Here is a 23,660-nt window from a genome sequence, read left to right as displayed (position 1 = left end):
CCTGGTCAACATCCCATACCCTTTTAAAATGTGGCTCTTTTGGGGGAGGTATTATTTTATTGCTTTTATTTTTATTTTATATACTGTGATCTTTTTATGTGAACTGCCCTGAGACCTCCAGGTATAGGGCGGTACATAAATTCTAATAATAATAATAATAATAATAGTAGTAGTAGTAGTAGTAATAGTAATAATACACAACAGCAACTAGGCTGCTCAGGGCTGGCAAAGGAGAGACTCAGAGCTCTGCTCCTGAACAAGCAGCCTATTGCATTTCTATGCAGGGCACTGAAGAGTGAGAAACCTCTTGGTTTCCTTGCTAGGCACAGAGTATGGACAGTGTGTCTCATCCCTCCTCTATCAGTTTGCCTATGGCTACCAACCTAGCGCTTGAATAAGAGGCTGTGGTCAACTAGGGTTTTCGGAATTGCATGCTCCATGTTCCCACCCCTCAGCAGTTTTGGTGATGACCACAATAAAGTTGGTTAAAATGAAACTGGTATGCTCTTAAACTCACTTTGAGAACATAGTGAACTCCCACAAAATTAAACAGAAAGCTTCTTTGTAACTGCATCATTAATACATCATTCTGTTATGTCACTCATTATCTGACAGCCTGCCCCTTACAGAGAGACCCAAGAGACTGCTTCTGAAACCTTTGTTTGCACAAGCAAGCAGATCCACCCCAGCAGAAATGGCTTGGTTTCTTTTGAGTGACAATATTCGCCTCATAACACACAAAGTAGCCCTCGATGCCAGGGGGTCGTCAACCTGGTCCCTAGCGCCCACTAGTGGGCGTTTCAGGATTCTAGGTTGGCGGTAGGGGGTTCTATGGCACAAGCGGAATCCTCCTTCCACTGGTGAGCGGTAAGGAAATTTTACCATCAAGAAAGATGCATTAGTGGGCGGTAGGTATAAAAAGGACGCGGGTGGCGCTGTGGGTTAAACCACAGAGCCTAGGACTTGCCGATCAGAAGGTCAGCGGTTCGAATCCCCACGACGGGGTGAGCTCCCATTGCTCGGTCCCTGCTCCTGCCAACCTAGCAGTTCAAAAGCACGTCAAAGTGCAAGTAGATAAATAGGTACCACTCCGGTGGGAAGGTAAACGGCGTTTCCGTGCGCTGCTCTGGTTCGCCAGAAGCGGCTTATAGTCATGCTGGCCACATGACCCAGAAGCTGTACGCCAGCTCCCTCGGCCAATAAAGCGAGATGAGCGCCGCAACCCCAGAGTCGGTCACAACTGGACCTAATGGTCAGGGGCCCCTTTACCTTTACGCACTGGCTGCAAAAAAAACCAAAGCAAAAATAAAGGATAAAATCACTATCAACTGTAGTGGTGATGCAGAGGTTTAATCTGAAATCAAGCTAGATTTAAGCTTGCTGGTGTTTCTGATATCATCTCTCTTACAACAAGGGTGTTGCCGTACATTGTGGATGTATGTTCTGTATTATTTTATTGATACTATTGCTGCAACTTTGTCATGGCCTTTGGTTAGAACAATAAGCTTGGTTATGTCTATCAGCCTTGTATTGTCTATGCATTAACACAATCATCAGGGGTAGGAACTATCCTGCAGGACTGACACTGCCTGCATACTCAAGCAGCTCACTCTTTCATCACAGATGGGGGCGAGTGTTATGTCTTCGAGGAAGGAGCAACTCCTGCTGAAATCCCAGACTGATGAGATTCCAAGTTTTCAATTGGTACCAAAAAATGGTGAAAAGTACTGAGCCAGGGGCACGGTTTATTCCCGTGTTCAAGGTATCTGACAGGGTTCAACTGAATCCTTTAACTTTCTCTCCTCAAATGCCCAGCTAGGCACAAATAAGGTCAATCCCTTTCCATCTCCCAATCAGGAAATACATGCAACAAGTTGCGACTGAAAAGGTGCCAAGCTGTTTCCACAGAGGCTTGAAGAAAAACTGTGATGCAAACCAATAGCAATGCATTTCCTTTCCCTCCCCCCCACCAGTGCATGTTCACTAACATGCCTTAACTTCTAAAACACCCAGGGGTCTCCACAAGCACAACCAGCTCCCTGCTTCATAAAACTGCAGAGAGATGGCTGTTCTTGTGGAGGGAGCTTGGAATGGCAACAGGAGGGAGGAGCTAGCAAACTCATCCCCACTGGATTCCATCACAGTGTTTATTTTACACACATTGAACACTTGATTCGCATATTAAAGTTGCAAGACTAACAGCAGCAAATTTAGCTTTTTTCTAGCTTGAATGGGAGTGTACGAGGTCCCTGTGCAGACACACCCTTGTTGACAACAATCCTTTCATTTATTAACCACTTTGTATTGAGCACAGCAATTATATTGAAAATAAAATGTACTTTGAGATTCCCACAAACGTGGACTGCAATTCTGTGAAGTCAGACAGCTTACATGTAATTGATTTCAGTGGGATTTAACTGCACACAAGGTTGCAGCCATAGTAATTTTGAATGGAGGACAGAAAAGCTGAATTATGGAGTCCTGCATTTAGGGATTCTCCTCAGTGTCACCAAGTAAATTCAACTTTATATCAAACTGCAATGGTTACAGAAGACTGGCACACATGAGAAACCCTCAGTAACTCAAGTATGACCCAGTGCAAAAATGGAAGTTCAAAAGGAAGAACTGTCCTAGATTTTCTTTGCAGAATATAGAGGCTTGTTAAGTATTTAAGGAAATAATGAGACACTATTATTATTTTTTAGCTTATATCAGAAGTAATTTTCTCTGCTGTGTTTATCTCAAAAACTAAAAGAGAAATGGAGCAATATGAAATTATTTCATGATGCTTCTTTAGGTCAAGTGTCTAACATGGTAAGCCAGCTCAAAAACTCCCCCCGCCCTGCAAAATATCATAGGAAGAAAAGGAATAATGTTTTGGGTTTTTTTAAGTTACAGGGTCCCTGCCCAATGGAGCTTAGCATCTAAATTTTCAAAGTGAAAGAGACAATAGATAGAAGGAAGAAAAGAGGGGAGCAAAGGGGAAAATAGAGAGGAGAGGGGTAGCATTAAGAACAAGATAGGCATGTAAGCAAATGCCACTGAAGATACTTAAGTGTGGAATGAAGTTTTAAGCCAAAGGCTGCTTTACTTAAAGCATCACTATGCTCTGTAATATTCATTCATAATGGAGATGAATGGCTATGCATGTTAGATACATGTGACAATCAGTCATACCTAGGGAAATCTGAAGACGGGAATGTTTTCATGCTGAGTTTCAGTTTTAGGTAGCAAGTATGAGACATGCTTGTGCTCTAGCCAAGATGTGCAAGTCATGCAGGTTTGCCTGAATAGAAATCTTCAGGAAAGCAGTGACATCACACTTTACTCATGCCATTCTTCTTCTTTTTTTTTTTTTGCATAGGACGAAATCTGAATGATGTTCTCCAGTTTTATAGTTTTCTACAGAAGGGAACAGGAGACCTCTGGTGGCCAAACAGACTATTGGCACTTACATTATTTTCTGTTCTGATCCTGTGAAAGCTCATAAACAGCAGGGCCTATGGAGCATCTTATTACAAGAAATCACCAACTCCAAAGGTACCGTATTGGTTTTTGTCTGCAGAATAACATGCCTACTCTTCTGAAATATGCTCTATGTAAACAGGAAATAAAAGTCACTTACTTTTTTAAAACAAGTATTTTTTATGATTTACAAGTTAATAAGCTTGTCTTGCTCATCAGCATCAATACAAAAAAGTGTGATCACAGGCTATACACCTAAAATATGCACAATTCCAAAGACAGCACAGTGACCTAAAACATTTGTTACGTTTGTAGAGTGGTTTTACAAGTACCTAAGCTGTAGCTATGAATGAGAGTAGCTTGTTACAGAAATCTGCAAAAAAAATGCCACTGCATGAAAGCAAGACATTAATGCATTCCTAGTCAATTAACCCTCCTTTGAAATGTAAACCCTATTTGTCTTCTTCAAACGAAAAGAAATGGGCATATATGATTATGTTCAAATAATTTTAAGTGTAAATTTCATAACCTAAATTTTATTATACTTTTTTAAAAAAAACAACAATTGTCCAACCAGCTGTACATAGACATTTCACATTCACAACACACACAAAACTTCTGTATAGTAGAATGGACTTGCTTTACTAGGTGATGTACAGAACAAATTCCTGATAGTCTGTGCCTAGCATCTACCAATCAGGCTGTGTGGACAGAAAGTTTCGCAGCAAGCAGCACTAGGTAGGTGCTAAGGGAAGTATTTACAACCCAAGAAAAAACAAGTTAGTTTAGGTTATGACATCAACACTTCCCATTTTAAAAATCCCTTATCAGTATATACTGTACCATAAAACATAATGAAAGGTTAAAAACAAACTTCAATAGACCATTGTGGGGGGCAGACTCTTAATTGCCTGCATAGGCCTGGCAGTGGCGCTGTGGTCTAAACCACTGAGCCTAGGGCTTGCTGATCAGAAGGTCAGCGGTTCGAAACCCCCCATTGGGTGAGCTCCTGTTGTTCGGTCCCAGCTCCTGCCCACCTAGCAGTTCAAAAGCACATCAAACAGGTACCACTCTGGCAGGAAGGTAAACAGAGTTTCCGTGTGCTGCTCTGGTTCGCCAGAAGCGGCTTAGTTATGCTGGCCACATGACCCGGAAGCTGTCTGCGGACAAACGCCAGCTCCCTTGGCCTACAGAGCGAGATGAGCGCCGCAACCCCAGTCGTCCGCGACTAGCCCTAACTGTCAGGGGTACCTTTACCTTTAGGCCTGGCAGAACAGAAAAGTTTTCAGCAGGCCTTTTAACTATCACTCTGATGTGCAGGGTCCAGTCCTGTGTTGTCTACTCCTGCAGCCAAAACTGTAGGATTTAACCCCTGCAGAGAGCAAGATTGAACTCTGTGCATCAGCTGGTGAGTGGAGGACTCAAGCTTACTAGTTGCTGCCTCACTCATTAGTTTCTTCCCACATCCCTGTGGACCAACACTGACAGGTAGGCAAGACTGCCAACCATCAGTCAGCTGAGCATAATTATGATGTCAGATGACTGAAAGGTGGCTGGTCCTGCCCATCTGACAAAATTTGCCTATGGGTATCGGGTGAGATAGAGATCTGGACCACTGGACCAAAAAAGTTCCCAGTCCGATCTAAGGGATGCATATGGGGGGGGGGGGCTGGGCAATATATTGATATATTGCCCAGGACCGGGATGAGAAGCAGACCGGGACGTTGGTTTCACTCAGCGGTATATCGCTGGTGAAACCACCACTGCTCCTGACTCCCTCTGCTAGCAGCGTCTGCTAGAGGGAGTCAAGAGTTCCTTCCTCCAGCGGGCGCTGCTAGCAGAGGGACTCAGGAGCAGCGGCGGTTTCACCCGCAATATATCGCTGACTGAAACCGCCATCCCACTCTGCCCTCAAGTGACGCAGAGGGAGAAACAAGCTGTATCGGCGAGGCATCAATATAGCTTGTTCCTCCCTCTGCATCTTTAAACTGCTTGATTGAGCAGTGACAGCATGGGGGCTGTTTCAGCTGGGGAGGGGTAACCTTCCCAATCACCAGCTGAAACTGCATTGTCCAGTTGGCAAGCACCTGGGTGAAACCGCATCAGCTCTGGAGGTGAGAGCTGGGGCAGTTTCACCTTGGTGTCTCGCAGACAGAGGCCAATGCATCTTGTCTTCTCAACAGCACGGTATATCGCCAAACCGTGCTGTTTGGCTGGTGATGTTGAAAACCTGATATCGCCCAGCCCTAATATATAGTTATGAATGTCCCTTTCCACCATTACAGTAGACATGAATATTGAGTCAAAGGGACTAGGCAATTTATACCAAGCAACACCAACAGAAGAGCAGCAGTTGATAAGCATGTGTACCTTTCTTATATGATGGAATTTAAGTGTATTTTGCACCTGAGGGTTGGAAACTCTATTTAATTTATATTAATAACATGATCAGTGGTCTTAGGCATTATTGCCTGAATGTGAAGTATCAATCATGCAGAGGCTGTTTCCAGTTTCCAACATATGCTTCTTAGTCAGTGGTTCAGATTCCACTGCATTTTGATACAACAGGAAGTCTTGATACACATCAAGCAGCAAATAGGACATGAAGATAAGCCTAACAGTGATGTGAATTCCACACTAATTTAACAGCTGCTAAAGCCTTTTACCAGTTTCCTGCAAGACAACATCAAAAATGGGGGGGGGGGGGAATAATATTGAATTTAAAAATTATGCAATTCAAGCATTTGGTTTTGTTTTTGGTTTTGTTTTTAAAAAACCCCACTAAATTATACAGTATTCCGCATGAAAATATGAAGTTTCACTGTAGACTTTAAAACAGAAGAAATGTTAACGAGCAACTATAGTAATTAATTGTTAGTGAGGATAGGAGGAGGACATGAACACCATGTTTCAGCAACTTGATATGCAGTATATTGACTTAAACCGGCATCTAAACCATACTGTCTCTATACATTGAAGACAACTGCTGAAATTACGTGTGCAGCTCAACCAACATTAAGTACTTGAGACTGCAATCCTAAACATACTATACAGTAAGCCCCAGTGAACACACTAGGACACGGGTGTCAAACACAAGGCCCGCGGGCCGAATCCGGCCTGCCAGACCTCGTCATGTGGCCCGTGTAGCTGCCGCCGGCCGCCAGCCTTCACCTTTTATTCTCGCTTTTTTTTTTTGACACAAGAAAGTTTACATGGTGCGGCTCCCTACTCGCCTCCCCCCATCGCTCTTAAGGACGTGGCTGCTGCTTCAAATGTCCCCGCGTCTCTCAACCTGCGTCTTCGTCGTCGGGGGCCGAAGCGAGGCGGGCAGCTGGCTTCTCTCTCCCGCTCACTGCTCAAAAAGAGCAAGCGGAAGGTCAGGTCTCTCCGCGCCGCGGAGGGGGAGTCTTTCTTCTCGGAGAAACTTTTTTATTCCAGCCTTGGATCTTCTCCGGGGATGCTGGATCCTCCCCACCCGCCCCCCAAACTCCCCTTTTCTTCCAATCCTCAGCCACCTTGGAATCGTTTTTGGCTTCTGCGGAAGGTTTCCCTTGCTGCCGCCGCCACCAGCAGCAGCAGCAGCGACAGCCCCGTCTGTCTGAAACGGCCGCTGTTTGGTTTAATAACACGATTTTGTTATGTCTGTTCAGCTCCGGCCAAGCGGCTCCTTCTCTGTGAGCGGATCCATGTGCGTCCATGTTACATCGGGGGTTCCCACGGCCGCGCTTCCCGTGTCTCCCCCTCCGCCCTCCACCGAGGCGCGTCCCCTTGCAACATCTGAAATTATTTTCTCAGAAACGCCAACTTTGGGGCTCTTCTTTTCTTCTCTCCCTCTCTGCCCCCCCCCCCGCTGCTCTCACGCTCTCCCCCCTTGCCGATCCCAGGATCTGATTAGATTTCCAATCACAACCCAGTGCGCAATCGGATTTCTGATTTCAGCCAGGAGCAAGTCAGCAATCCGGAGCATCCGCGTCTTCTCCTCGCCAAACTCTCCGCGTTATTATATCCGTTCGCCTTGCCTCCAACTCCTCTGCATTCCCCCCTCCCAGAATCGCACATCAAATGCAAAGAGATGCTGATGGTGGCGGCGGCAACGAGCTTGGTGGCGGGAGGAGGAGAAAGCAGGAAGAGAGAGAAAATAAAATTCCCACCAGATGTTAAGAATCCATCATCATCATTTATTTATTTTTTAAGAAGAGTCCGCTCCCAGGGTGGGTGGCTTCGAAAGCCCCTCTCTCCTCGCACATCCTGCTATTGCTTCCCGATCCTTCCCGGCGTGCAAACTCGCCCTGCGGGAGGCGTCCTCTTCTCCTCCGTGCTGGATTTCACCAGCCCGGGGCTTCCCTTCCTCTTCATTTTGCCTCCCTCTCCATCTTTGCACAGCCAGCCTTTCCAGGACCGACGATGCCCGTGATCAAGTTGTTCTTTGGGAATATGGGGTGGCTGGTGGGGGGGGGGTGAGTGGGAGAGAGAGAGAGGCTCGCGCGCACACTCCAAACACCCTTAAAATAAATGTAAAGTGGACCGTCTACATTATTACAAAAAACAGTAATAATTGAATGCAGTGACAATAATTTATGATAATAAAGAGTGGACACATGGTCCTACAGATACAACCGGCCCTTTGAGGGTGACCAAACTGCTGATGCGGCCCCCGATGAATTTGAGTTTGACACCCCTGCACTAGGATTTGCAGCTCAGTCTTGTAAGTATTTACTGAGAAGTAATTTCCTCTGATTTCCGTGAGAGTTATGAATGTGCTTCCTGAACACAGCTATGGATCATTCCCCAATTCTTGATCTGGAGGACTGCCCATCCAGTCCAAGTTCTGTTTAAATATACAGAACCTTAAGAAGGAAGAGCAAAAAGGATCCCTGCAGAGCCTCAAACCTAGAGAGCAGAATGCGCATGTGCAAAGGTTACCTGATCACACTCATTTCCTCTATGGTGAGCTATATTGTATTTCTATTTAAATTACAGTCATTTCGAAACCTGTATAATAAATTACCCTATGCTAATTTTATGCAAAAATCTATTCCTTTTTTTGGCAATGCATTTCCTCTTTGTTGGTGATGTGTAAGTGGTTACCCTATAAGGTACAGTGGTGCCTCACAAGACAAAATTAATCCGTTCCGCGAGTCTCCTCGTCTTGCGGTTTTTTCGTCTTGCGAAGCACGGCTATTAGCGGCTTAGCGACTATTAGCGGCTATTAACGGCTTAGCGGCTATTAACGGCTTAGCGGCTTAAAGAAAAAGGAAACAAACTCGCAAGAACTCGCAAGACGTTTCGTCTTGCGAAGCAAGCCCATAGGGAAATTCGTCTTGCGGAATGACTCAAAAAACGCAAAACCCGTTCGTCTAGCGAGTTTTTCGTCTTGCGAGGCATTCGTCTTGCGGGGCACCACTGTACTCAGGAAAACCAGTACATGTAGCAGAAGCCTGATTTCTGTCTTCTGGGTGTCTGAGGGGTTTCCTGTTGTTATTCTGTCTCTCACAGCTACAATAAACCTACCATTAAAATTATGGGCTGGTCATTTCTTCATCAGAGGGTAAATGGGCAAATTTAGCAGGGGATCAAATACTTTCCCCCATTTAAAATCTGAAAAATTGTTCATCATGTTTTAACCTCTGTGCTGCTAACTTATATAAGTAAATATTGTCAACGTTGATAAAAATATTTCTAAAATTGGTAGCAGTTTGTGGCAAAGGCAAGTTCTTCATAAAAGCAAGGGGACAGAATACTGGAGTAATTCCTGATTTACTACCTTGAGTAAAGAAAATTAATTACATAGTGAGGATAATATTTACACTTTAGTGTTTTAAAAATCATTTTAACTATGCTTGTTTGCAGTCAGGTGGCAATCTCTCAATTTTACCAGCAGAGGTTTCTTAAGCATAGTTGTACGTCTTTTTCTCTGCACTAATCCCATGCTTTTTCTTATTTACTCTCTTCTACATCTTGTGCGGTAAAAAGAGAATACTACTTAATGCCTATATAACACCTTTCAAGTGTCTGAAGCGCTTTGCGTATACTATTTAGTACAACAATCCTGTAATGCAGGCTACTTTTCTTGTCCCCCTGTGGCAGTTTTGAAGCCAAGGCCAAGAGAAAAGTGGCTTGCCCCCCTGAATTCATGGCAGGGGTAAGATTTGAACCAGGGACCTCCTGGCTCAACTCCTAGCCACTACACTACACCAATGGGGATCTCTATTACTGCATTGCAATCCTGCTCATGCTTCCTGAGAAATAAGACCCACTGAGTTCAATGGGACGTATTCCCAGGTATGTAAGTACAGGACTGCACCCTAACTACACTACCTTTAATCACTGCGGGCCCGATCCAAAGAAGGTTGCTGCAGATTGCTCGTGTAGCAGCTTTCTTTTCTACCACTCACACCACCCACTGAACAAAACCATTCACAGGCTCCATCATAAAAACTCTCCTTTTGAAGCTGCTCTGTGTTTAAGCAGCTTACAACACAATGAATTGTGTGTGGGCTGGGTTGCACTATTTGTGGAAACAGAAGGGGGAAAGCCCAACGCATGAGTATTTGCTAAAGCGTTTCTGTTTACTAAGTAACAGCCGGCTACCATTGGAAGGTGGGCACTTAACCAAAGCTATGCTAATAAGGGACAAAAGCATGAACTACTGTTAAGTACATCTTAAGAGATGCGGAAATATTAATACTGATGGTCTAAAGCAGAGGTGCGGAATCTGCGGTCCTCTGGATGTCAATGATCAATGTGCGTAACAAGTGAAGGTGTTGGGAGTTGTAGCCCTTTCTGGAGGGCCACCAGTTCTCTATCCCTGGTATTAAGCCACTGACTTCCTAATCTAATGCAAACAGATCTATCTACTCAGAAATAAGTTCCACTGAGTTCCATGGGCTTCACTACCAGGTGTGTTTGGGAAAGGATTATAGCCTCAAGTGTACAGCCATCTCCAAGTAAATACTCAGACATATGTTACCTGAGACTAATTCATCTACCCATCCATCTTTCAGATTCACCCCTCATTATTTTTGGTGCAAAATTCTACAACTCTGATTATAACACTGTGCCAAATATAGTGAATAGGATATTCCTTTCTAAATCATCAGCACCACCATCACCATGACTTTCCCAGCCTGTTGCTTTTTCTTTTCAGAAAAGGGAAACAGATGAATAAATCCAACAGGTTTTTTTAAAAAAAATGTTGCTAGGGCTATGAAAATGATTGTTTTCTGAGCAGGAATACTAGCTTCCGACAGCAGCTAACACGAAACACGGAAAAATGATTTCAGTTGAACAGAAAAGAACAGGGTGGAGCCAGAAGGCACTAAAGAATGAAACATGAACAAGACTTGGCTCTTGTAGTCTATGCTCAGCTGCACATTTGAACAGCCACCGCATTACTGGCATACCAGTATTACTGCTAACATCAACAACAATAACCCACCCGCCCTTTCACGTGACTTTTTTTTTTTTTACAGTTCATCAAAGCAGAGTTGAGTACTGGCCTATCAAAATTCTGGTTATACTGAACAGGGCTTGTGCCCTAGATATGTAGTTTTCCAGTACACTTGTTTCCCCGAGGCTGGAGGGGCATTCTCTAGTTGTTTCAGAGAGTTGCAAGGTGGTAGAGGAGAGGCATAATGGTCTCTGGCAGGCAGGTTTTGCAGGATATTGCAGTGCTTCAGATCATGTTTATCCAAAGGCGACAAGTGGGGGTGTGTGTGGAGAAGAAATGATAATGCACAGGACAGGCAATAATTCCATTTCATGCCAATATCTCTTTCTGATTCCAGCCTGAGTAACATTTATTTGTATCTGTGTAGCCCACTCTTCATCGATTCTGATACCAGGGTAGGGTACAACAAAACCACCACAACAACCAATTTCAAACACAAACACTAGCAATGCACTAATAAAAAATGCATCAAAACAAAAGCAACTATTTAGTAACGTAGGCACCTAAAATAAAAGCAACTGGGTAAACCATACAGTCATGGTTACAATGCCTGAGCAAACAAGTAAGTTTTCACCTGGGGCCAAAATGATAGCAGAGAAGCTGCTTGCCTTATTTAGGAGAGAAATGCCGCGGTGCCATCACAGAGAAGGACCCATCCTGCACCAACATGGAACTGACGTGGGGCGTGAAGCAAAGCCTGCTCTGAAGATCTTAAGGCACAGGGAGGCAAAAGTGCTCCTTCACCTCTTTCGGTCCCAAGTCATTTCAGGCTTTAAAGGAAAGCACCAGGACTCTGAAGCAAAAGGGCAGACAATGTGATTTGTTCAGTGTAACACGATACCATCTGGCTGCACTGATAAAAATTATGGCAGCCGCATTCCACACTAATTGAAGCTCCCAAGCCATCTTCAAGGGCAGCCCCACATACAAAGCATTAGGGCATGCCCTCCCACAATCCTGTTTTGGAAACGAAAAAAATAAATAACAACATTTATGCATTGCTTAGCTATCCCGCCCTTTCTCCAAGGAGCTCACAACAATGAGGCGAAAGAGATAGTGACTTGCTCAAGGCCAACCAGCAAGTCCCATAGCTCAGCACAGATTTGCAGCAGTTTTCTCCACAAGTCACTGTTCACAGCTGCAGTTCAAGGTACATTCTCCACTGAGGCCTTTTTATAACGGTAACACCTAAAGTGGGCCATGGGGACAGCTCTGATTTCACAAATGCTGATATGAGTAGGAGGCTAGTTTCATGTAGTATCTGGAAGTGATACCTGGATGCATCAGACACCCAAAATAAGTTTTGTCCCTCTTAGCTTGCAAAATTCCCTAATCACATACACTTTCATCTAAGCCACTTCATTGTCCAGCCTCAGAGTATTCCTCAAAGTAACAATATCATTTCTAATTATTTTTACGTCTCTCAAATGTAAGCTTTCCATCCACATTTTTGCACTATTGCACTTAACAAAACAAGTCAAATAGTAACTTCTATAAGGGTAAAAACTGGCCAGATGCTGTTTAAAAAAACAGCTTGGCTATAAATAACGTATTTTATATTGCAGTATAGCCTCAATTATCCAAAGGTGGGTAAGTAAGGAGGCCAGGATGGGTAATAAAGGACATATTTCTAATCAGAATTGTAGACAAAGGCAACAGCTATTGACAATTGCTGGGCAATTGGTTGTATGGGAATTAGATAATAAAAACAACCATCAGTTTTTTGGATCAGAAAAGTTTAGATAGTAGAAGTCTTGCTGCATTATACAACAAGGTACTTCATAAGGTATACAGTCAATATGTGCTTAGAAAAATAAACTGGAGTGCATAAAAGGGCATCTTTATGGGCTCCGAGAATATTTCTCCTAAACGTGAAGTAAGAAATATAGATTGCCATCCACAAACCTTTAGACAGAGAATGTTCTGATTTAATTGTTCTTAATTTCACACCATATATTTAAAGCACATTTTCAGGTGACATTTAATGCACATCCTAAGAACTTTAACTTAGACCCTACAGAGCTACAATTCCCAGCACCCTTAAAACACAACTATTTCCAGGATTCACTGGGAAAAGCCAGTGCTTTTTTTCTGGGGGGACGCAGGGGTACACATACCCCTAAACATTTTGTGAATCTACGTTTGGCCTCATGGAGGGGCAGTATTTCAATATGAGTAAGAAAATAAGAATCATAGAATCATAGAGTTGGAAGAGACCACAAGGGCCATCGAGTCCAACCCCCAGCCAAGCAGGAAACACCATCAGAGCACTCCTGACATATGGTTGTCAAGCCTCTGCTTAAAGACCTCCAAAGAAGGAGACTCCACCACACTCCTTGGCAGCAAATTCCACTGTCGAACAGCTCTTACTGTCAGAAAGTTCTTCCTAATGTTTAGGAAGAGTACCCCTAAACATTTTTTTAGGGGAAAAAAAGCACTGGGAAAAGTTATGTGTTTTAAATGTGCTTTAGATGTGTGGATGTGGTCAAGAGCTGTAAATCAAAAATATCCTAACTCAACTAATTTACAGGTTGCATAGAAAGAACTGTGTGGCTCGATCCTACACATGCTTAGTCACTGAGTTCTACTACATTCACTGGGGCTAGCTCCCAAGTAAGTTTGTAGCTGCCTACATAGGTCAACATTTTTAACAGAGCAATCCGAGCCAATTTTGTGTTGCACTGGGAGTTGGGTTGAAGAAACTTAACCTTCCATCCAAGCCCTCCAGCCCTTAACTGCAAAGCTGACTGCAGCATCCCCCAGCTGGTACAGAGGTCCCTCTTCCACCTGTCGAACATATGGGTAGGTAGCAGCCAATGAAAAGTGCTGAAACCAGAGGTGGGAGGTAGAGGGGATTCTGAACCAGCCCTACTATTGTGGTGTGATAGTACTGAGCCCAAATGCTGTGCCAGCTCCAGGCTGAAAATCCATCTGCCCTCAGTACTTGGGACTGCATACTGTTAGTAAACTGATACACATTATTAAGAGAAGTATGATCTCAATATGTACCTAAATCCATGCAGATTAAAAATATTTGATTGGCACTGCCGAATTATGGAATTCATAGAATAGAAATCAGAATATCAAGGCACCCAATTTCTTCTTTTCCTCGGTAATTTGGACAGCGTTTTTTGTCGAAGTTTCCTTAATACCGCAAGTCTAACTGATGTAAACATTCCATGTGTCTTGTTTTTGCTGGTTGTAGACGCAACTCCAGGAAAGGAAACTTGAAAAACAAATGAAGCAATCGAAAAGATTGAGGGGCAGGCCAAGGGACAACTAATAAACCAAGGAACTTCAAAACCCCTTTTTCCATTTGGGAAAGTAGTTTCTGACAAAGAAAAGCTCATCCTGGTACCACAGTGGTTTCAGCGCTGCTCTTATCAGTCATCACTCTTACAAATACCGACTAATACTATCCTGAACAACTGCATACCATGAAAGGTTACAGGCCACCTGGTGGGGATGGACTATTACCGTATTTTTCACTCTATAACACACACTCGACCATAACACGCACATAGTTTTTAGAGGAGGAAAATCCGTAGGCATGCCACCCATAGGCATTCCCTCCATAACACGCACAGACATTTCCCCTTACTTTTTAGGAGGAAAAAAGTGAGTGTTATGGTGCAAAAAAATACGGTATATTGCAAACCTTTATAACTCAGTGCAAATGTGAGAAATTTCATGGAACTTTGAATCTAGAATCCACTTTCATTGCAGACATGAAAAATATCCAAATACTACTATGGCTATATGTTTTCACATCTACCATATTAGTGAAATTCTGGTCCTGGTTCACAGGATATATGGTTCCTCATAATTCATTCCTGTGCGTATTAGAGAAGTTTAATCTACAACTTAGGTTTAATTGCATATTTGCTACATTTAAGAATGTGGGATACCAAGTGCTAACTTTTAGATAAATCTTTTGTCTTTTTCTAGTTTTTTAGAACATGTTTCATGTTTCATGGATCACTGCCTTGCCGTGGCGAAGGGGCTTGAATAACTCAGAGAAGCTATGAGCTGTGCCGTGCAGGGCCGCCCAAGATGGACAGGTCATAGTGGAGAGTTTTGACCAAACGTGATCCACCTGGAGCAGGAACCGGCAAGCCACTCCAGTATCCCTGCCAAGAAAACTCCATGGACAAAGACAACAGGCATGTTTCTATTATGGGACTGTAAAAACAAAAATAAAATACTGCTTCATAAACTCCCCCACACACACTATTAACAATATTTGTCATATGGTCCATCTGGCTCAGCTTTGCAAGCTGGTGCCCGTTTAACCCTATTAGCAAGGCTAGATTCCCAGTTTTCGTATATATAAAGCAACTTGATAGCTCTTATAGAATCAGAAATAAGAAGAATGTGCAAAATCATTTTGTGATCCATAAGCCCTCTCTCACCTTTGTTGTTGTAGCCAATGACAGAAATCACAGCTGTAACTGACATGAAAAAGGAGTAGCTACATCCATAGAAATAGGAAAAACAAGAGTCACAATTCAGTTGCCTGGAGATGGAACGTCCAAGTTCCTTTTAAAATTCCCCACACCTTGGGTGAAAGCGACAGCTGCTTATATAAAATGGTGGAGAGACCAAGTATTTTAGCATACCTGTTACTAATCAGCAGCATGCTCCCTCACCAAACAAAAAGTAGCAACGTGACTTCATTCTTTTTTGAACTCAGCCTTACTTCATGTCGAAATTTCTTTTTTTAAAAAAAACTTTTAAAATGGCCTTGAGAATAAGCAACACCAGCATAATCCAACATTGTGAGCAGAGGGCTGTGGTGGAGCGATATAAAACACTGATATTGCAGGGTAGCAATTAGGCTGATTTGGATTTTCAGCCAAATATCCTTCCTGCAAATCACCCTTTAGCTTTCAGCAAGTCAGCCTATTAAATTGTCCTCTCTTGACCACTTCCAGTCGAAACCTAGTACGTACTCAGTGGCACAAAAAACCTGTACTACATTACCCTGTTTCAGACAAGTAGTATTTTCACACTTTTTTAAAAAAAAAAACTTCTTTTTTAAAAAAAATCACAGGAAAATGTGCATAATTAGGAAACAATTTGCATTACATGCAAATTAGGCCACCCAGTTTGGGGGAATTGGAATACAGCAAGTCTACTATTTAAAAATAAAACAATTGAGAGTTAAAATTAGAAATGAAGAACTTCTATATTGTTTGTTGTCCATGCAGAAATACAGGCAACAAACTTTTGTTTTACCAGAAACCCCTTCACAGGTATTCAAAACCTCTGCAATAAATATGTCACAGCAGCCTTGCCCAACTGTTTCCGCTGCCACCAGAACACACACCCTTCAGAAAAGATGAGTGGCAACACCATGCAGAATGCCCTGGCTCTCTCCAAGTTTTTTGAGAACCAGGGCGTTCCTGCACACAATGATGCCACTTGGCTTCCTTGCCCCCGGGGTAAGAAACCGAGCGGCAATCCTTTGTGGAATGCTCAGGCTCTCAGAGAAATTTGCAAGATACAGGGCATTCCGGTGGTGGGGGGGGGGGGCAGTCTTAATTCTTGTTGCGCCTGAGATGGAGAAATCGGCTGCCTTTGCACCTAAGAGCCCAGTAAGACTTGGGAGACATTATTCTGCTCCACAGGCCACCACTGGGTGGCTATGAAGGCCTGGCGGGGTATAAGTAATAAATTTATTATTATTATTATTATTATTATTATTATTATTATTAGACCATCCCTGTCCAAATACTGAACTCAGACAATGAGTTCAGCGGCACTTACACCCAGTTTTGTGGTCACGGGACTACAGTCTTCTGTAATAATTATTTAAATGCAGCCCCCTATTAACAAGCTAAAAATTAAGAATCACAAGACTGCATTTCCTTCAAATACACTTTGATAAAACAAATAAAAGGTTCGAATTATACTTGTGTTTTAAGAGCTAGCTCATTTATGTCCAGTTCTGGGCACCACAGTTCAAGAAGGACACTGACAAACTGGAACGTGTCCAGAGGAGGGCAACCAAAATGGTCAAAGGCCTGGAAACGATGCCTTAGGAGGAACGGCTAAGGGAGCTGGGCATGTTTAGCCTGGAGAAGAGGAGGTTAAGGGGTGATATGATAGCCATGTTCAAATATATAAAAGGATGTCACATAGAGGAGGGAGAAAGGTTGTTTTCTGCTGCTCCAGAGAAGCGGACACGGAGCAATGGATCCAAACTACAAGAAAGAAGATTCCACCTAAACATTAGGAAGAACTTCCTGACAGTAAGAGCTGTTCGACAGTGGAATTTGCTGCCAAGGAGTGTGGTGGAGTCTTCTTCCTTGGAGGTCTTTAAGCAGAGGCTTGACAACCATATGTCAGGAGTGCTCTGATGGTGTTTCCTACTTGGCAGGGGGTTGGACTCGATGGCCCTTGTGGTCTCTTCCAACTCTATGATTCTATGATTTTGCCAGTTACTAAAATTAGTTAGTCATAATTTCTTTGCTAGGGCGGAGTGCAGACTTGATAACATTATCTTGCAAGATTCTTGTAGAATGTCATGCTCATCCATGAAGTTAACTGAGTGATGTTGGTAGTCACTATTTCTTTTCTCAGTATTTAATGGATCACAAATGTTATGTCTGCATAAGCCCTTCAAATCAAATACCTTTATTGGCATCACAGTATAAAAAATTCAGGTCACTGGGATAATTAAAAGGACAAGGGTGAAGCTGTCGAAGGTCGTAAGGTCACACTGTGATCATGTGCACTTAGATATTGCCCTGTCTGTTCCCCAAAATGATGGTTCGTTGGGAACACGAAAAAATTGTGGCTAAAAAGGAAGCTTTTTAGTGATATCTTTTTAGTGATATCTAAAGCAGTGATATCTTTGTCCTGATCTGCCAAGAGAAACCTCATTTTACATCTTCTCGGAGTTATAGGCTCAAGGTCCAACATTTTGCTCAACATCTGTTGGAAAGGTCTACTATGTGGAGAGCAAACTAAGAGAATGTGGTCCATTGAATCAGGTACTTCTTGGTTGCAGGCAAACAGATGGGCTTAATATGGGGTATGTGAGAATCTACTTTTGGTCACTGCAGAGGGGAAGACATTTAATTTCGTGAGCATAAAGGCTCTTCAGTGGGAAGGGGGCATAAGCCCTTTATAAGAACTATGTGCAGAACGTGTAGGTTGAATAAATATGAAAGAATCTCCACTTGTGTGTATATTGGGGCGTGGAACAGATTTGGATGAATTTAAATTGCTGTCAGGTGCTTCGGAAGGATTCTGGGCTTGTTAGAGGTCGAGGAATCACAGCAGCTCTTGTTCTCTCTCCCCCTCTCATGCTCCCCTCCACATAAGAAGCAACTTGACTTCGACATGCAGTTATGGAGGTTTTAAAGTGGGGAACTAAGGGTTCGTGAGATGGAACACACCAGACTACTCTTCAAATAAAACTGCTGTTAGCACCTACCTAACACTACTGAATTGGTGCCCCCTAATGAAATCATTAGGTCACGACTGGACCTAATGGTCAGGGGTCCCTTTACCTTAATGAAATCACAGGAAAGTGGCTCCCTTTTACTCTCGTCTCCCACAATCAAAAACTTTCTTTAAAATTTGACAGCTTTCTTTCCTAGGGGTGCCTCTCTCATATCTGCTACTTCAGATCAATTGCCCACAATAAAATCTTTCCTTTTTTTTTTACCAACCCATAGCTGTGAAGGCAGACCTTGTGGGAAAAGTTACTGCTACTATCCTTCTGAAATGTGGAAGGATTCGCTCCCATAGAATTTTAATAACATTGTTCCAAAAATAAAGAAGTTATAGATACTTCCATATATATACACACACACACACACACACACACACACACACACAAAGATGTCCAGCACAAATGCTGCTGGACCAATCTGCCTATTTCTGGAGGGTTTACTATGCCTGCAAATCTTATCCACTTCTGTCAAAAGAGAGTTTTCTTTTTTTAAAAATTCACCTATACAGTCATACCTCATGTTGCGTTCTGCTCTTGTTACAGACTTTCAGCTTACGAATGTGGCAAACCCGGAAGTGTTTACTTCCGGGTTCGCCACTCGCACATGCACAGAAGCGATCTGCACGCTTTGCACATGTGCAGAAGCGCCCGATTGCACCGCACACATGCACAGAAGGCGTTCTAGTTGCAGAATTTTCGGGGTGCAAACGGCACCCTGAAACGAATTAAGTCCACAACTAGAGGTACCACTGTAATAGTCAAGAAGGATGTGACGGAAACAAAAACTTGTTTTTTTTCTGAAGTGAAGCTGGAATCCAAACCCAATTAAAAAAGATTCTGAAGGACTTCAAATGAAAGCAGGTTTTTCCCCAAAGCACATCATCAAGGTCTGAACAAAATCCTGTGGTCAGTGGACACCCATAGTGTATACCCATTCTAAGAAATTATCATTTTATTATTCCTGGTCAGTGTACACCTAGTGGGGAAAGATAGAATACCATACAAGAGAGATGTGAAGGGGAAAGAGTAGGGAAAACTTCCCAGTGGTTTTATCCCAAAGATTTATGGACAGTACTAAAAACCCTCAGTATTAATATTGAAAGTGGGACAGTAAAAACCAGGTGGCTCAAACTCTTAACTGGATTGACCTCTCTTGAGGATGCTAATCTGCTACTTTTCATGAACAGCAAAATGGAGAAGGTGACATAAAATAAATTGGCAGCTGAGGAGTAGGCATGAGGAGGAAGGGGAAACAAACAGCATGAGAACAGGGAGAGATGCAACAGCAGAAACACAGGCATATCAATAGGGATGAAATGCTTTTTCATTAGTTCCTACAGAACTGATTATTAGATATAACCAATTCCTCGCTGCTGTACAGTCCTTTATCACTTACCATCACCTCACCAGATTCGCAGAGCCTGTCTACCCATCCTTAATTTCGCCTCCTAAAATTTGCAAAAATATATTCAAAAGTCAATAATCTCTCTCCGCTTTTTCACCAAAAGCTCATTTTTAAAACTAGCAATTTCTAAGACACTGTTGATTCAAACATACCCTTTAACATTTATTTCTATACGGAGGTAATATGTACAATATAAAACTTGGTTTTAAAAGGATTGGAATTAAGTGGACAGTAGCGTGGTTGCTTTCAAAACATACCAGCATATTTTGCAGAAAACAAGAGTTTACGGCAGCAATGAATAATTATAACAAACATAAATAAATGGTTAACTTGTTGAGAATCAAAGCCAAGTTTTTCCCCAAACTGAAATATTTGTTTATTATAAATCAGTTGAGTATGTGGGCAATATTAAACATCACTTAATTTGAAATGTAAATGAATATAAGATCTAGATTGGGTTTTTTCTTATTACACAAGATGCATCACAATAAATATTCTAAAACATCTGAAGATGTAATTACAGTAGCATGCCTATGATCTCTTCGTTTTTAGCAATATGTACCAACAATGGGTGGCACTGTGGGTTAAACCACCGAGCCCAGGGCTTGCTGATCAAAAGGTCGGTGGTTCGAATCCCCGCGATGGGGTGAGCTTCTGATGCTCGGTCCCTGCTCCTGCCAACCTAGCAGTCTGAAAGCATGTCAAAGTGCAAGTAGATAAATAGGTACCGCTCCTGTGGGAAAGTAAACGGCGTTTCTGTGCACTGCTCTGGTTCGCCAGAAGCAGTGCACAGAAGCTGGCCACATGACTCGGAAGCTGTACGCCAGCTCCCTTGGCCTGTAAAGCGAGATGAGCGCCACAACCCCAGAGTCGTCCGCAACTGCACCTAATGGTCAGGGGTCCCTTTACCTTTACCATTTATCAACACAGAAAATGAAATCCAACTTAGTCATATTCAAAGATTAGACTATATAAAATCAATGGACTTCATTTACTTAAACCCATTAATTTCAATGAATCTGCTCTGAGCATAACTTACAGATCACCTAGAGTCAAAACATATAATTTTTCAGTTGACAAATTATCTTGTCTGCACTGATAAGCATATGCCCCAACTTAACTTTTGCAAATAATAATAATAACTAACATGTAAAAGTGAACCTTGAAACTTTGTATTGAAGCATTTTTCAAACTAAATAGACATATAAGAATAGCACACATTCTGTGATATTTTCAAACATGAGTCAAGATTTAATGGTCTCTCCTCTTTTAAGGAATGCTTCTTTCTCAACTGAAGTGAGGTCCAGAAGGCTTGTACTGAAAATCCATTATCATTATTATCCTATTAGTCCTTTTTTGCCACAGCAACTTAATGCAACTTACAGTATTCTAAGCAAAAAACCAACACATTAAAACATTAAAACTAGCACACCAAAAATATAAAAGAAATTAAGAAAAACTAGAAGAAATATAGACTAGATGTGAAAGCCTCTCCCTATGTTCATACCAAATGCACATTATACATTGGTAGAGCACAGAGAAGATTATTGTTGTTGTTTTGTTTTAGGACAGAAATAATTAATGACATCTTTTATTAGACTAGCTAAATATTATGGGTGAACATGACTAGCTATATTGACATTGGTATATTATGATTCCAAGATTTAATATGTCTTAAGAGTTTATTTGGCAAATTTTGGGGTCACACACTGCAAGAAGGATGGTACTGGAAACAGCCAAGAAGTATGGGCAATGGACAGGTGAGCAGAAAGAGCAAGGGAAACACATACGGACCCACTGGGAGGTTCAAGACAGATGTGACAAAAACTCCACCTCTGGAAGGGCTGCTATATGTAAAGAAGCCTGTTAGAATGTCCTCCACATACAGAAAGTCTAGAAATTTGTTTATCACTATGTACAACACACACTCAAAAAGCGGCCCAATCAATTCCAAATTCTAGATGATCAGATTTTGCCAGAGCTGTCAACTTTTCCCTTTTCTTGCGAGGAATCCTATTCAGAATAAGGGAATTTCCCTTTAAAAAAAGGGAAATGTTGACAGCTATGGATTTTGCCCACCTGGGAAACAGGGCCAATTTTTCTGAATTTCTTGCACTATTCCAAGCATCATATTCAATACACAATTATCTATATTTTTGTTTCCATCATAGTACAGGTGTCTCTAGAGCAACCTGTCCATCTTATTTTTCTTACTTAGAAGTAAAACAGAAACTAGAATAATCCTATTAGTTCTGACTTCACTATAAAAATCAGGTCATTTCACCTTCAGAGAATAATTTTACTTGAGGTTTTTTGCACCTGAATAAACATTTGCCTTGGATGATCTCACTATTTGATTCATTTGTACTTGATAATACAATATAGTAAGTTGACCTGTGATTTATTGATTTTTTAAATCTATCCAAACTATTCTCCAAATAAACTCAAGGCAGCTAGCAAATATTGGTAAAAACAGAATAGAACCAACAATAATTTTTAAAAATCCAATTAATACATTTAACAATATCCAACTTGTTTAACAAATTCTAGCAACACAAGAGGAAAATGGAACTGACATAGCAAAAATTACCAAATTAACCAAAACCCCTTTTTCCCAAAGCCAGGTCTTCACCAACTGCCTAAAGCAGTATAGTCTTAAGGCCTGAAAACCTCACTTAACAATATACTCTTTAGGGTGGGTGCCACAACAGAAAAGGACCTACCCCTAGTTGACACTAATGTTACCTCCCAAAACAGAGAGATTTGAAACAGGTTGCAAGGTGAATAGCTCAAAATTCTTTTTTTTTAAACCCTCTTGGGGGCACTTCAAGGAAAAATGAGTTTTCCTATATTGGTTTTTCCTGCTGGTTGTCACAGCTCATCAAGAAGTTCCAGGAGTGTGTAGGGGTCTATCATACTTCAAAACACGTGCTTTAATAAATGCACAGACAACTATAAAACACATTTTAAGCCTGTACAGTGGTGCCCCGCAAGACGAATGCCTCGCAAGACGAAAAACCCGCTAGACGAAAGGGTTTTCCGTTTTTCGATGCGCTTCGCAAGACGAATTTCCCTATGGGCTTGCTTCGCAAAACGAAAAAGTCTTGCGAGTCTTGCGATTTTTTTCGCTCCCCCCCTTTTTCTAAGCCGCTAAGCCTTTAATAGCCGCTAAACCGCTAATAGCGCTAAACCGCTAATAGGGTTGCTTCGCAAGACGAAAAAACCACTAGACAAAGAGACTCGCGGAACGGATTAATTTCGTCTTGCGAGGCACCACTGTATAGGCAACCCCCGATTCGCATGGGGTTTGTGTTCTGGGACATTGAGCATTTGCATGAAATCACATGCAAGTGAGACACCTCTTTCCGTTCCTGTTCTGTCCCTGCCCTTTTAGTGATGTCTTTTATGATGTTTCCAAGTTACTTCCAGGTTTAGCGCTGTGTGAGTGTGTGCAATCACACACATATTGGATGCGCCTAAAACGGGAGTTGCCTGTATAACAGAGTTCACTGTAAAATGCAATCCATGAAATGGCCCTTGTCTACAGCAAGGAAACCCAAGATGGGAGGTCTCCAGATGTTGCTGGACTACAATTCCCATAATCCTTGACCACTGGCCATGCTGGCTGAAGCTGATAGAGTTTCAGACCAAAACACCTGGAGGGCATCATTTTGGCTCTACACATGACTGATTCAGCCATTAAACAAAAATGAGATCCATTACCATTTTGATCAGAGTCGTCAGTTGCTAAACAAAGAGATTTTATAGATGCACACATACACATATATGCACACATATAAATGCACACATATAGATGCACTGACATGATCTTCAGTTTCAGTAAACAGAGCGGTGGAATGCCAAAAGACCGATCA

At 42.2% G+C, this 23,660-nt stretch overlaps 1 protein-coding gene across 7 annotated transcripts in view; it reads right to left on the bottom strand.

Annotated features, from left to right (window-relative positions):
- The window catches only part of BBX (BBX high mobility group box domain containing), a 131,655-nt gene that overhangs the window by 73,108 nt on the left and 34,887 nt on the right, over window positions 1–23,660 (bottom strand). For 2 of the 7 annotated variants that reach the window (XM_081002673.1, XM_081002674.1), the window contains one exon: window positions 19,777–19,828. The exons of 4 other annotated variants lie outside the window; for them this stretch is intronic. In XM_081002673.1, the coding sequence (XP_080858799.1) occupies window positions 19,777–19,779 (3 nt within the window). In that variant the 5' untranslated portion in view covers window positions 19,780–19,828. Of the gene's footprint in view, window positions 1–11,523; window positions 11,709–19,776; window positions 19,829–23,660 lie in introns of all 7 variants that reach the window. One more of the 7 variants, XM_081002676.1, reaches the window with a different exon arrangement.

The sequence above is a fragment of the Podarcis pityusensis genome (assembly GCF_964106645.2).
Source record: "Podarcis pityusensis genome assembly, chromosome: 4".
Classification (NCBI taxonomy): Eukaryota; Metazoa; Chordata; class Lepidosauria; order Squamata; family Lacertidae; genus Podarcis; species Podarcis pityusensis.
Note: the sequence above shows the minus strand (reverse complement) of the source record. Positions and strands in the feature narration are given on the sequence as shown.